Source organism: Camelina sativa, chromosome 10 (assembly GCF_030686135.1).
Source record: "Camelina sativa cultivar CO46 ecotype springtype chromosome 10, ASM3068613v1".
Classification (NCBI taxonomy): domain Eukaryota; kingdom Viridiplantae; phylum Streptophyta; class Magnoliopsida; order Brassicales; family Brassicaceae; genus Camelina; species Camelina sativa.
The window spans coordinates 25,403,294-25,418,631 of NC_141889.1; the positions used below are offsets into that span (position 1 = coordinate 25,403,294).

The window sequence follows — 15,338 nt, forward strand, 5'->3', positions numbered from 1 at the left end:
CCTGGATTATCCACCAAACAGAGATGTATTTGATCCAACAGCATAAGCCACCTATCTGCCCCTCTAGGCTTGGTACCTCTCGAGAAGAATCTCGTACCAATCATCTATACCTGCTCCATCCTCCTAACAGAAGATGGATTGACCTCAACATCTGCAGCCTCCAGCTGCACCCCGCCACATGCGGTACAACTGGAGCATGCACTGGTACCCCTCTCGGTAACCGCTCCCACAGCACGCCAAGCGATCATTTCGACCCTGGGCTCCACCTACTGCAACCCCACACTTGGATTCCCTGCACCCCCGACACGCTCACCAGCTAACCCTCTCTGGTCCCTTCTGATACGCTTGCGATCCTACGACGTACCTCCTCGTGGAACTCTGGACCACACACTCGCTGGCCTCGGAAACCCGTATGACCACGACCACGACAACGCCCATGTACACGACCAACAACTCAAACACCTTTAACCACTGCACTTCCAAGAACAGAGGCTAACAAGCAATCTTAACATAACACAAAACACACAAAAACTCACCGTGGAATCACATTGTAGGCTCGAAGAGGATGTTCTATGACTCCATGCCACACACAATTGACTAACTCACATAATTAATCAAGACATGCAATCCCCAAACATCTACAGCACAAAGCCTAGTGAACCCAAACTTAGAACCGTAAGGGCTCTGATACCAAACTGAAACGACCCGACACGGTTTTTTAAATAATAATAATAATAAATAATAATAATAATAATAATAATAATAATAATAATAATAATAATAATAATAATAATAATAATAATAATAATAATAATAATAATAATAATAATAATAAACTACAACTAGTGGTCCCATACCCACTAGTCATCTAACCACAATCACAACATCGGAATAACCAATACCAGTAAATAACCAATATCATAACATAACAATATCCAAATACTAAACAACAAGAAACACCAAACCGGCAATCCTAGCAATGTTTCTAATGACCCAACTCTAGCAACCTAGCAATGCCAGACAACATCCAATCGAGTCCCTAGAACATCCTCATCTTCATTGCCTTGATTCTACGATCACACTTTGCCTTTACCTGCACCACAAACACAAAGTGAGATGCATAAGTATTTGATAAATACTTAGTGAGACAATCCTCCCATCTATTGGGCTATACACACAAGCAATAAGATCTCTCATGTCACAAACAACAACAATAAAACAAACCAGGAACATGCACAAGTGACCCGAAATAATCCGGTTACTGTCAGAAGGGTGTCGACCGATACTCGAAGGTGTCGACCAACACTGGACATATGGTGTCGACCAACAACACTCGGGTGTCGACCAACACCACTCGGGTGTCGACCGACACCTACTCGACACCCCCGAAACCCTAACGGTGTCGACTGACACCTCCACATGGTGTCGACCGACACTCGCTAAGTTCCCGAGTCGTCCTCGCATTGGTGTCGACCGACACCATATTAGTGTCGACCGACACCACTGTCGAGCAGTGATTTCCTTCGAACAGAACCTCCGAATCTCGCCTCCAAACTTCTCCTCTTCGTCCCACACGATCCCAGGAGCGAATCCAAGCCTCAGAAGCTACGAAAAACTCACAAAACAACCAAAACAAACAACCAAACAACACACAAATCATAGAAACAGAGATCTTAGCTTAGATAAGCCATGGTCATGCACTCACCTTAGCCAAAAATGAGATCTAAACCCAAAAGACGAAACTACCACCACAAAAACCTTCCCACCATGTTCTTACCCTTGGATCTTCACTCTCAAAGCAAGATCTCTCCAAAAACTCCTTCAAATCTCAAAAACTATCTCCAAAACCTTAAGAAACTTTTTCTCTCTGTATTCTCTCAAAAACGGCGACCAAAACAGAATAGAACACGACCTAGGTCGTTTTCTCACTTAACTATTTCGGTCCTATGGTTTTTCCTAAACCAAACCGAACAAAATCGACAATTAAATCAATCTGGACGAACCAGAAATAAGTGGTGTCGACCGACACCACCATGGGTGTCGATCGACACCCATCTCCAAAACGCAGAGTTTTTGGTTCGAGGGCGTAACACTTTGTTTCTGTTTTCTTATGTATACATATATCATTATATGTATGTATGAGTTGATTACTAATAGCACTTCTTGCTTTCTTAAAAACTCAAGGTTATTCTTCAAGTTTCTGTTTCTATATATATTTTTTGGTTCTTATAAGATAGATTACTCTTCAAGTTTCTAGTTTTTATAAGATATATTACTCTTCAAGTTTCTGCTTCTATATATATATATTTTTTTTTACCGGCTTTCAGCTTCTATTAGAAAATTGAATGAAGGTGAAAAAGGAGAAGCTAAAACTTGGTCTAATAAATCGCCTATAATAGTAATCAGTCTTACAAAATCGATTTTTTTTTTTTTTGTTTTTGGGCAAAACGTTACAGAATCGATTGTGATATATATATTTCAATATCAACCTCTTATTCACATAAATGGAAGAGATAAAAGTTTAAAAATCTATCTATTTTTACATCGAGAACAAATATTGATTTTACCTCTAGAAGTAAAATCATTTTGTGATTCTGATTGTTCCACGGTGTACTCCGCTCTCTTTTTTGGACAAATAAAGAGTTTTCAATTATAATACTCATTATTATAATTTTTATATTGTTAATTCTCTTGCATTAAGTTTTTCTCCTCTCCTTTTTAAAAAATAAATAAAAATACTTTTAATAAACCACTATTTGCACACTTCATGTTATAAGGATATACAAAAAATCTCTTCATATTAAAAAATTACATAACATTAAAATATAGTCCTTCACATACTATTATTTTCAAATTATTAACAATTACTTCAAAATTATGAAAAAACTTATTTATCTGCCAAACTCAAACAAAATTATATACTACAGCTAAACAATTATAATTAAAAACAATTCATTAAAATACCGCTATATCTTTTAATTATACCGGATATAATAATTTTATAATTTTTGAAAACTTAAAATATTATAAACATTTCAAACTACAAAAATGTGTAAAATATCAATAGGGTGATGTAATGAGACGGATTTGGATCAACATTCATATAATTTCAAATAATTTAATTTGGTACTACAGATGAATAATTTTGTCAGATAAAAATTGTTTCGTGATGTACTATGGGGTAAATCTTAGTTGCAATATTAAAAGTAAATCATGTCTCAAACATAATAAATTTTTAAAACATAAATAATAATAATAATTATATTATAATTTTTAGAGAAAATGTTGATCCAGCACCGGATATCTGTTTTAATTTTTCAAGTAGAAAAATTAAAATTATAAGACTTTTAAATAATTCTTTTTTGAAACAAAAATTGATTAATGGGCCTTCCCAATTAAAATTCGGCAAAGCCCTTGTTAATCTTGTATTTTTTACTTAGTTCCGTTCGGTTCGTTTAGGTTTAGATTTACGGTGTCTCTCTCCCATGCAGTAATAAACTAATTCGTAATTGTTTCACTAATGGAAATTAACTAATTAAGCATTACTATTTTACAGTAAAGAAAAACCCAACGACATGTTGCTTGTAAGGTAGATATGATTTTCTCTTGTCTTCGTTCTTCTTCGCTTTGTTTCTCAGATAAAACTTCTCATGTGCACAAACCTTCTTCTCCTTCTTCTTCGTAGACTCGTCTCTGTTTCTTGAATTCGAATTCAAGAGCTTAAGAGATTGTTTCCCTTCACTATAACTTCTCTTCAACAAATCACTAATCCTCCACGACGTCGACGATGATGCTCCCGTCGAGCTGCTCTTTCTCCAACCTCTCTTCAGCGATTTCTCACTCGAGGTTACGTGAACTTCTTCTTCATCTGACGAAGATGATGATGATGAAAACGATTGATCTTCGTGGAGGAATAAATCTCTCAGCTGAGTTGTAACCGTCGCCATTGGCAGCAGTGGCGACTCGTCTTTACCGATGACGTTCTGATTGAAAACTGGAAATTCAAACTCATCATCGTTGTGTTCATCAGAAAAGTCGAGTCGAACTCGCTCGATGGTCTCAGCGGTTCGGTCGTTGGTGGTGTAACTGTTAAAGCTAAGGCAAAACGAAGCCGTGTAATCATCTTCTTTCTCCATGCTTGTGAATCTAATGGTGTTTTTGTATCCTTCGGGTGTATATATATATATATATATAGGTGGAATTGCTGGCAAATAAAAATGGCAATTTAGATAAAATTAAGGAATTTAACAAAAAAAGAAGAAGAGAAATCAAAGAAAATGGTAATGTATCATTGTATCAATAGTTTAGGTGGAGTTTTTTTTTTTTTTTTTTTTTTTTTTTTTTTTTTTTTTCTGATTGATTAATTGACAATGAGATGTTACCTGATTCTTTTGTATTGGGTGTACTACTGATTTTTACGCATAACACAGATAAATCATTATTCCTAATAAAGACGAACATGTTGTAAGACCGAGTCCTTCAAAATTGTTCAACAAAAAGATGAAAAAGCTTTCAAAAACAAAATTAGCTAATGCAAAATTTAAAATAAAATAATTGATACAAAAACCTTATCATCACTTATATATATATATATATATATATATATATTTTTTTTAAAAAAAATTGGATGTAAAAATAATTCAACCAAGAAAAACGTTTAGGCAACTTGTATAACCTTTTTTGTAAAAAAAATTAGGAGAAAATTAAACTAAAAATAAAAATGAGAATATAGTCATCAAACATAATTCATACGTAATTGCTGACAAATGAACAAGAAGCATGACGACATTTGTACTCCAACGATTATTTTTCCTCTCTATAACAATTTCTCTTAGAAAACGATGGTTCGATTGCTTCAATTTCTTAATGTTACAGCATGTATTTATTTGCTCTCCTCCCAACAACATAACGTAGGCTTATTAAAATCAAATAGATATTATGTGTACTGTGTGATACTGTCTAATCTATTTTATATACTTACTAGTAATAAACTATTAATAATTGATTGCCTTGACAAATCTTAAGGGAGAAGGTAAAGACAACTTTTGTATGTATCGATCACAAAATAAAATCATACTAATCAATAGAACAATTCATAATACTCATTCTATATCTCTAACAACTCTTTTATCTTAATTTAATTGTTACTTACAGAGTAATCTTTTTCAATAAGTAGTATTAAATCATGTTATAAAAGATTATGCATTATATAAACTATACTAGTAGTTACCAAAAGAAAAAAAAACATAGTTACCCACTTCTTAAGTTAGGGATGTTTAAACTTTTATGTGGGTGACACAGTGGTATTAAATATATGGCTAAGGACGTCAACTCGCATATGTTTGGTTTCATTGTTTGAAAATTCCGGGCATTGGCTCGTATAACTCATATATAGGCATGATCAGGTAACAATAACGCAAAGTTAACGTCAATGTGGTAGAATATATGTCGATAAAAAAAATTGAAAAGTAGTAGTCGTGTGGTTTTAGATTATAAAGTTCAAATTTTCATAAACTTAAAATTTAATTTCCAATATTATTAAACACTAGAGCCAATTATAATGTGCTTAATTTAGTTATTAGTTCCCAAGGCTTTCAAATGGGTTGTCTACGTCCGTTTTAGACCTATCCAATATGGCAATATTGAACATTTTGATTGCGGATAAATGGCCATGTTCATTGACAACAATATCAATTAACAACAACGTTCAAATGGGATGTCCATTAGGCAAATAGAATAAAGTTTTACGTTTACATAAATGTAGTTTTACGATTTTGACGAAAAACACGGTTTATGTGAAAATATTTTTGATGATAAAACAAAATTTTGTAGTTTTGGCAGTAAAATCTAGTTTTGCGATTTAGATGAAAACATGGTTTTGACATAAAAACATGGTTTTGTGAAAACCCATTTTTAGTGATAAAACGCAATTTTCGGTTTTGACAAAAACGCAGTTTTGCGGGAAAATAAGTTTACCAATCTCTTCAAAATGTCATTTGATTTTTATTCCAAAGGAGTGGATGAGATTGATTGGTGCGATGACGCCATGAAAATTCATCGTTAAAAACCTCTTAAAACGATTTTAAGAAACTAAAAATGAGTTTCGATTATCTTCTAATCGTTTTAAATTAGCTTTTACAAGTATTTTGGTCAACCAATGTTCATATTTTTAAATTTGTTTTGTCCGTGGGAGAAGATAAAAAATGAATCATTTAGCTTGAAAGAGAAGATCAAAATCCATTAAGCTTTTCAAGTATTTTTGGTCAACCGATGGTTTGGATGTTTTCAAAATCCAAACACTTAGCTTAATTAATGATCTTTTGTAATATGATCATTTTTCAGTTAACAACACGACAATTGCCTAAAACTATTGCATGCTAGCACAAAAGAAACGAAAAATAATCAATAGGTATTACTACAGTATCCCAAACTCAACAGAGTGATATACCAAAAGCCCAGTGTAGTAGGGTTTACCGATTTAGTTTCGAATTTTGTAAACTATAAAAAGTCTACACAAAAACAAAAAGGAACATCGATCTAACTCTCTAACCTATGGCAAGATTCATAAGTATCATCATCTTCTCAAAATAGTTTTTCTTTTTGTTTTGCAGAAACCATAAATATCCTAAAACCTGCAAAAGTCTCCTGAAAATTCTCAACCAACAAAATAAAAACATAATAGCATAATCCTAAGAAGATCTCATCTCTCTTACTTACTCACTTTCTCCAACAAATTTACTATCTCACCTTTAAATTTCACTCTCACTTCTTCAGTCATTCCTCCTTCACATCCATCAAGTAACATTCTCATCTCGTCCATCTTTTTCTTCAGATATTCCACCTCCACTGTCGTCTCTGCAACTTCAGCTTCAGTTTTCTTCTCCTCTGTTCTCTCATTAGGATACTTGAGCCTGAATTTAACGGTCGAACTAGTAGTAAACGGGCATTTCTCTAGCGAGGATTCAAAAGCTTTTTCTCCATCAGGTACATCCAAGAAGGCAACACGGGCAGACAAGTTGTTCTCCAACATATCAGTTCTTTCTTTGTCCAATGTCCCAAACCTCTCATATATTTCAATCAGATCTTCTTTTTTAGGCAAACTCGAACCAGGACCAAATGTAACATATAGCTCAGCTCCTGCAAATCCCTTTTCATTCTTTTTAGACTTTCCTTCTCTTTTCTTCTTCTTCTTCTTCTCGGGTTTCACAGTCTCACTCTGGGTTTCTTCTTCGTCATGTTTAGGCTTCTTCCGTTTTCTCTCTTTCTTGGTTGGCTCACTCGATTCTGTCTGGGCATCCTTTTCTTCAACCGCTTCCACTTGCTTCTTTGATTCAGACTTCTTACGTTTTCTCTCTTTTTTAGTTAAGCCATTTGCCTCTTTCTGAGTTTCTTCTTCTCCATCTGCTTGCTCCTTTGATTCAGACTTCTTACGTTTTCTCTCTTTCTTTGTTGACTCACTTGACTCTTTCCGGGTTTCTTCTCCTTCATCATCTTGCTTCTTTGTTTTAGACTTCTTAGGTTTTCGCTCTTTCTTCATTGTCCCATTCTTGTCTGTCTCATGCTCTTCTTTCCGAGATTCCTCAACCTCCTCTGCTGGCTGCTTCACTTTACGCTTCTTCTCTTTTTTCTCTTTCCCCTTTGTTTCGGGATTGGGCATCTCATTCAGTTGTTCTTTTTCTTTATCTGAACTATCATAACCCCCTAAAATCTTGTGAATGGCTCCCTGATGATATGTGAAGCTTCTATAGATGGTCATGAATTCTCTTACCATGTCTTTTGAGCTACTGTCTTTTGGATATTGTGTACCAAGAGCTGATACACGAATTAGATCTTGCATTTCCTTTGGTGTAGCTCCCAACCTCAGAAATTCGACAGCGTTACTTAGTTCCCCTGACAGTTCTTCGCGACCTAACCCATTATCAAACGAAAGTTCACATGGTAAATCCAACTCATCTTCTTCCACTGCCATAATGCTGTCATTAGCATCAGTTATTTGCTCTCCTACTTTGCTTTGACCTGAAATGTTAGAAGATTCAGATTCAACCTGACTCTTTTTACTCCCTTTGCGTGAAAAATCCGACAAGAAATCAGGCGAAAGGTACTTGCTCTTCTTCCTCTCCCTCTTTGATGATTGTGTGGCGGTCTCGCCACTTGCATCAGTCTTTTCAATACTGGAAGCATCAAACCTGACCTTTTTTCGCAGCGAAGCTAACGGAATTGAATCAATATCTATATCCATATTCGAAGCCTCGTTTTTCTCTGTCTCTTCTCTGTTTCCACTCCCATCATCATCATCCACAGCCCTTTTCTTTCTCTTACTTGAAGTTTCGCTTTTGCTACCTTCTTCCACTTGCTTATGACTAGCATTTTCAATTGTAGAAACTTCACTCTTTCTTCTCCTCGGTGTAGTGGTGGTAACATTTTGAAGCTCACCATTAACTTCATCAAAGCGTTTTGTTTTTTTCCTACCGGACTTAACATTTGACCTTACATCTCCATTCACTAGTTCTGTCTCAAATCTCACCTTAGCAGAAGACTCATTCTCCAATATATCAGCAATGCTTTTCTCCTTCCTTCTGTGGAGCAGCCTATGATCAGGAAACCCGGAACACCTCTCTAACGATCCCTGAAGCGTCTCTTCAGGATCCAAAGCTTCTGCTTCCTCTATGCTAGAACGTTTAGCACGCAATTCTAACCCATCATCGACATTCTCGTCGTCTTCTTCTTCTTCTTCTTTTTCATCATCATCATCATCACTGTTGTTTTTGTCTTCAAGTCCTGGAACTGACTGAGGCTCATGATACTCAGGCAAACCATATCCTCTGTCAGAACGATAAAACGCAGATACCTTCCTTTTCAACATCTCCAGCTCAAGCAACCCACCAAAGCTAACAGTCTCAGCAGAGAATTTAACATCTTTAAGAATCTCTCCATGTTTCCCAACCAGCAAAGACGAAATCATTTCCCGTCTCAAGTCGCGCACCAAAACCCCTTCCTTAATCCCGGCATTGTTAGCCGCACGGCTATCAAACTTATCCTTCCCCTCAGCACAATCACACACCAGCAAACGCTCAACGTGTCTTCCCATCTCTCCAACCGCCTCTTCCACCGCAACGAGGAAACTCCTCGAATTACTCACCTTCGAACACTCTTTAAAACTCTCTGCAAACGGTTTCAACTGAGACGCACCGCACCAAGCAAACGTCCCGTCACCGAAATACGCCACAAGCAATTTCCCCTTCTGCTTTATCTTCAAAGCCAAATCAGAAGCATCTGACGGATCGTAAATCTGACCAGGCCACCACGGATGATTCTTGATTTTGCCCCACACAAAATCTCCAACACAGTACCCGTGCTCTTCTTCTTCTTCTTCTTCTTCTTCTTCTTCTTCTTCTTCTTCTTCTTCTTCTTCTTCTTCTTCTTTCATATCTTCCTTCAATTTTAGCAACGAAGAAACACCATTCATAACACAATCTTCGACAACAACAACACCAGATTCGTTCAAATTCTTCTCAGCCTCAACAACGTTTACCTTATCCTTCTCACCCTCACCAAATCCGTTTACAGAAACCCTAACACCGTTCTCTTGAACAACAACAACAACACCATCGTCCTTTAGCGTATTCTCACCTGAATCGTGTTCCTTAGCCGATTCAATCTCCGAAGCACAGCTAGCTTTAGGTTTCTCCTCTTCTCCGATTCCCAAAACAACTTCCATTTCCATTTTTTTATTCTCCTAACTTCCTCGCCGACTGTAGATTAAAAAAAAAAATCAGAAAACGACAAAAAAAAAATCAAACCTAACTAGTCAATTTACACATAAACACCAACGATTTCTCCAAAAAAAAATAAACCAAAGTATAAATTAGGTTAAAATCTTATGTAAAATCAAATTTGATTTACCTAGTTTTCGAGCTCCGAGAGAAACGCAAAACTACGACGTTCGAGCGAATCTTCAAAAACAAAAGCAAAAAAAAACTCTAGTAACAACACACAGAGAGGGAGATAGAGAGACTCAGAGGAGCTCTCTGGATTCAGGATTTGTGAGAGAGAGAGGAAGATGAAGAGGTATCGTTGAAAGTGAAACGCGGCTGCAAAAAAAAGGTTTAGCTTTCGGAGAAATTAAAGGGTACTTTGGTAATTAAGTCTTTTTTATTTTATTTTTACCCCAAGAATAAAGACAACGTTTTTTAGAAAAGATTTCCCAAAATAAGCCTGTGGTCACTTTCACGACTAAACTAGACCAACCTTCGAGAGTAGAGAACTCTAACTTTACTCGCTTTCTCTGTGTGGTACGAATGTTACCAAGAGTCTTACGTGGCGGAATCGGAGATGAGAGTGAGTAACACGCGGGTATAGAGGCGAGTTGAGGTGAAATATTTGAGAGACACGTCAGAAGCTTTAGATGATCGACAGCTGTAATTTGTGGTGCTTCGACGGCCTATTTATAGTTGCAGTAATAAAAGCAGTGAGATTTTTTTCAAGTATTATGAAACGACACTTATGTTTGCCGTTTTCTCAAGACAAAAATTTGTTTTAATTTTTTTATGGATTTGCTCGGCCCACTAAAGTCTTTAGTATCTCTCAATTTTGTTTCGTTTTAGTGAAAATGACCAGTATCTAAAATTTACGTGCTTGTTGTTGATTAGTTTTTTTTTTTTTTTTTTTTTGTCAACCGAACATTAAATTAGAAAATAACTCCAAGGTTGGTTGCCCAAACTAGAGGAAAAGAGTTTACAAAGGTAGATGCAGAAACTAACAATCTCGAAGAGCGGACAAGACAATCAGCCCGTACATTAGACGTACGCGGAATCCTCAAAAGCAAAAAGGATGGAAATGATGAGCGAAGTGAGCTAAACTCATCCAACAGATTAGAAAAAGCAGGCCAATCATCAGGAACTGCACCATCACCACTAATTCAGCACAATCTGTCTCGAAAATCTGACATTGAGTGCCCATCGCCAATATGGATGCCATCGCCCAAATCAACGCCTGAAGCTCCAAATGTAGAGGTGATGGTCCGCGTCGCTGACTTCGTGTTCCCATTAATAACGTTCTATCTTCATTATTACATAACCACCATCCTAACCCTTCCAAAGGATCTGAAGCCTTCCAAGATCCATCGACCTAACACCGGGGACCAGGGAGCCGAATCTCCAAGGGTAAAGGATCTAAAGGAACCAAAGTGAAGGACTTAGCCTCCTCCCATAACAACTTATCCATAGTCGCCTGAGTGATAATATCAGTTGGCTCTACCTCTATACCCTGAAAAACTTTTTTATTTCTATCTTTCCAGATACACCAGACAATCCAAGGAAGACGGAAACTTATATCCGTGGTCACCGACTGGGACGACGCCCGCCAATATAGGAAATCTAAGTTCGGGGACAAAGCCCAGATCCGACGAGAACGAGGACACTCAAAAAGTGCATGATTGATAGTTTCTACCGCCAAGCCACATCGTTTACATAAAGGATCACACTGGGCTCCCCGATGATGAAGGCGTTCCAACACAGGGAGGGAACCAGAGGCAATCTGCCAGAAAAAATGTTGAATCTTTGGAGGAACCTCAAGTTTCCAAGCCTGCGCCCGAAGAGCCGTACACGTCGGTCCATACTCGACCTCGTTAACTAACTCACGTGCGAGCCGATAACCGGATTTAACCGAATACTTCCCTGATTTAGTGAAATGCCAAATCAGTTTATCCAGTTTAAAGGATTTACGGATCTCCATAGATAAAATGATCTGAATATCTATGGGATCCATGAACTCCTCTAGGATTGGCAAATGCCACTCTTTCGTAATTGGATTAATTAAATGGTTGACCATTAAATTGGGATGTAACTACGCTCCTCGACCATTAGCTAGTCTCGGTTGATTTTCCGGAATCCACTGATCTCGCCACACCGAGACATTACAACCCGAACCTATCGCCCATCGTGATCCATATTCCACCAATCCTTTAGTTGAAAAAATACTCCGCCAAGCAAACGAGGGGGAATAAGGCTTCTTGGTCTGTAAAGGATGTTTATTCTGAAAATACCTACCTCGCAAAACCCGAGCCATTAGAGATGTTGGGTAGTGAATTAACCGCCAATACTGCTTAGCCAACATAGCATCATTGAACTGTTCCAAAGCACGAAACCCTAAGCCGCCGTCACATTTATCTTTACACATCTTATCCCAAGCAACCCAGTGCAAACCGCGGGCCTTATCGTTAGACTTCCACCAAAAATTTGAGATAGCACTCGTTAAGTTAGACGTTAGCTCTTTGGCAACTTATAACAAGACATAACATGGGTTGGGAGAGCCAACACTACCGATTTAATCATAACTTCCTTCCCACCTTTCGATAAATATTTTACAGACCAACCATTCACGCGATCATCTAAACGGTCATTAACGTATCTAAAAACCTTAGTTCTCGAACCCTGGAGATTTTCCAGGATACCCAAATACAAACCCATACCACCTTCTTTGGAGATTCCCATTACCGATTTCAATTGAGTCCTTATTTCGGGGGAAACCTTTTTTCCAAACATGATGGATGATTTCTCTAAGTTAACCTCCTGCCCAGACGCTTTCCCGTAATCTTCAATAATTCCCAATACCGTAGAACATTCAGCTGCCTCTGCCTTACAGAAGAACAAACTATCATCAGCAAACAACAAATGTGAGATAATGGGACAATCTCGAGCTAGCTTGATACCCGAAATCCTCTGTTCTCTTTCAGCCTTCTTAATATTGGCAATTAAGACCTCCATACATAAAATAAACAAATAAGGAGATAAAGGATCCCCCTGACGAAGACCCCTCTATGGCTTAATAAAGCCTTTAGGCTGACCATTTAAAATGACTTGATACGAAACGGAAGAAACACACCACATAATCCAGGAAACCCATTTCCTATCAAAACCTAGCTTAACCATAACTGCTTCCAAAAAATCCCACTCTACACGATCATATGCCGTACTCATGTTCGTCTTGAAAGCCAAAAACTCCGATTTACATTGAGGATTGGTATTTAAACCATGAAACATCTCCTGGGCCACCAGTATATTATCAGTGATTAAACGTCCAGAAACAAAAGCCGATTGTATTTCTGAAACAAGGGATGGGAGAACCCGTTTGAGCCGAAAACACAGAATTTTAGAGATAATCTTATAACACACATTACAAAGGCTAATCAGCCTAAACTCCGACATCCGTTGGGCTCGTTCCGTTTTAGGAATGAGACAAATATTCGTTTCATTTAACCATGGATCGAAACGATCTGTGCAAAAAATTCCTTCACCAAATCCACGAGATCTCCTTTAAGAGTGGACCAAAACCTCTGAAAGAACAAAACCGTCATCCCGTCAGGTCCTGGTGTCTTCTCAGGATGCATAGCAAACAAAGCTTTGCGAACCTCTGATTCTGTGATCTCCCTGATCAGAATCCTATTCATGTTAGCCGTGATTAGCTGAGGAATTTCCTGGAGCATCTGCGAGACACCCCACACGTCAGACCGTTTAAACAGATCCGCAAAGTAATTTGTTGCTATATCCTCCATACCCGATTCTGACTCAGTCCAGGTGTCATCAAGACCATATAACCCAGTAATCCTATTTTTGACTCGTCGTTGTTTCGTGGAAGCGTGAAAATACTTTGTGTTTTTATCGCCAACCCTTAGCCAAAACTTCCTACTTTTTTGCTGCCAATATACTTCCTCATCTCGATAAGCCTCCTTGAGTTTCCTTTCGATGTTGCAAATTTCCGCCTGCGAAATCAAATTGGAAATAACTGTAGACCCAGTAAAAACCCTATTTTTTCGCCACCACGAAATCGAATTTCGGCAGTTCTTAAGTTTATCCACAAAAACCGGTATCCGGAAGTTCCTGGTACGATTCCATCCAGACTCCACCGCATCCGACAAGCCATCTCTTCCCAACCATCGCTTATTAAAACGAAACTGTCGACGCCTCCTTAAGGCTGTTTTAAAGCAAGTTGCCAGAATAGGACAATGATCAGATCCAATCATTTCTAAATAGTCAACCCTTGAATGAGGATAGAAGCAATGTTAATCCTCATTACCTAAAGCTCGATCTAAGCGACAACGAACAACCTAATTATTCCGTCTAGTACCTCACCACGAGAGTTGCTCACCATAGTAGGGGAACTCTAACATACCACAATGTCGAATCATAGAACTAAAGAATACAAAAGAAGAGGCTGGTCGGGAAGCGCCACCTGATTTCTCATGATTCCCAACAAATTCATTAAAATCACCGTTCATAAACTATGGATCAATTCGAAAAGGAAATTTACAGTCTGTTTATGAAAATCTACCAATTAAAAAGGAGATTTACGACCTATACCATAGGTCCTATGGTATTTTTATTTTATTATTCAGTGGACAATGATTTTTAGCCAATGATTTTTTTCTCTTTTTTTTTTCTCATTCCAGTCGAATAATTAACTTTTCACAGAAGTCTTTCTTATGTGGCTGATTAAGAGAACTTGTTTAACCAATGATACCCTCTGCTTCCATGTCTTAGTGGATACTTAATCAAGTAATGGTGGGTAATATATGTTGGTTTCAGCCCATTATCTCTTTGTAAAGTATATGGGGCTGTAGAAGTCCCATAAATTAATGATACAATATTTTTACAGTTAAAACACTGTAGAAGTCCCTTTGAGCCAATGGTTAACCAAGAGTTTAATAATACTTCTACATCTACTATGGGGCTCTAGCCGTCTAGAATTACACTTATCTTGCGTATCGGGGTATCGCACTTGAACCTAAGAGTTTTTTTAACTTTTACAAACTAAAACTTATAAATCAATGATTCCACACTTAACCATCGTTTAAGGCCATGTTCGTGTCCTTAACATAGCGATAAAATAGAGTCACCGGAGAATATAATGTAATGTTATATAACTGTCGATAGTGCTCTTTAATTCATTTTGACAATGCGACAAGGAAACGAACAGGCCCTAAAAGAAAGCTTAATAAACTTGAACACAACTTGGGTATACCATCGACCAATCTCAAAAGTCCAAGACCCAAGGTTACGTGACTGGCGGATCATTATAGTGAAAATAGAAGAGACACAAAAATATATAAATAAATAGATGAAACTCAAATTCATGCACGTTTTCTATAATACCTAATTGTAAGTTGTGCTGCACGACCCACCATGTGATGTTTTTATTTATGATTCACATGGGAAATTCACACTTTTCACACGAAAAACATGTGGGCAAAAAACTTAAAGGATATGCAACCTAATTCAATAAATTTTATCTTTTAGAGTACTTGCATCTAATGCCTATATCTATAAATCACGATTGAAGAT

At 37.4% G+C, this 15,338-nt stretch overlaps 3 protein-coding genes across 3 annotated transcripts; all 3 read right to left on the bottom strand.

Moving 5' to 3' along the window:
* Nucleotides 1-3,491: 3,491 nt before the first annotated feature.
* Nucleotides 3,492-4,345, bottom strand: LOC109126960 (uncharacterized). The gene has a single exon (XM_019230965.2). It carries the CDS (start codon nt 4,134-4,136, stop codon nt 3,546-3,548), a length of 591 nt encoding a protein of 196 aa, XP_019086510.2. The 5' UTR covers nt 4,137-4,345; the 3' UTR covers nt 3,492-3,545.
* Nucleotides 4,346-6,388: 2,043 nt separating this feature from the next.
* Nucleotides 6,389-10,389, bottom strand: LOC104719654 (PWWP domain-containing protein 3). Its single transcript, XM_087469366.1, has 2 exons — nt 9,904-10,389; nt 6,389-9,752 (listed from the first exon to the last, which is right to left on the bottom strand). Exon 2 carries the CDS (start codon nt 9,722-9,724, stop codon nt 6,710-6,712), a length of 3,015 nt encoding a protein of 1,004 aa, XP_087325492.1. The 5' UTR covers nt 9,725-9,752; nt 9,904-10,389; the 3' UTR covers nt 6,389-6,709.
* A 738-nt stretch (nt 10,390-11,127) lies between these two features.
* LOC147937344 (uncharacterized) lies at nt 11,128-14,020 on the bottom strand. Its single transcript, XM_087468755.1, has 6 exons — nt 13,862-14,020; nt 13,295-13,759; nt 12,900-13,043; nt 12,321-12,758; nt 12,048-12,222; nt 11,128-11,675 (listed from the first exon to the last, which is right to left on the bottom strand). The coding sequence occupies exons 1-6, from the start codon at nt 14,018-14,020 to the stop codon at nt 11,128-11,130; spliced, it is 1,929 nt and encodes a 642-aa protein (XP_087324881.1).
* Nucleotides 14,021-15,338: the final 1,318 nt, after the last annotated feature.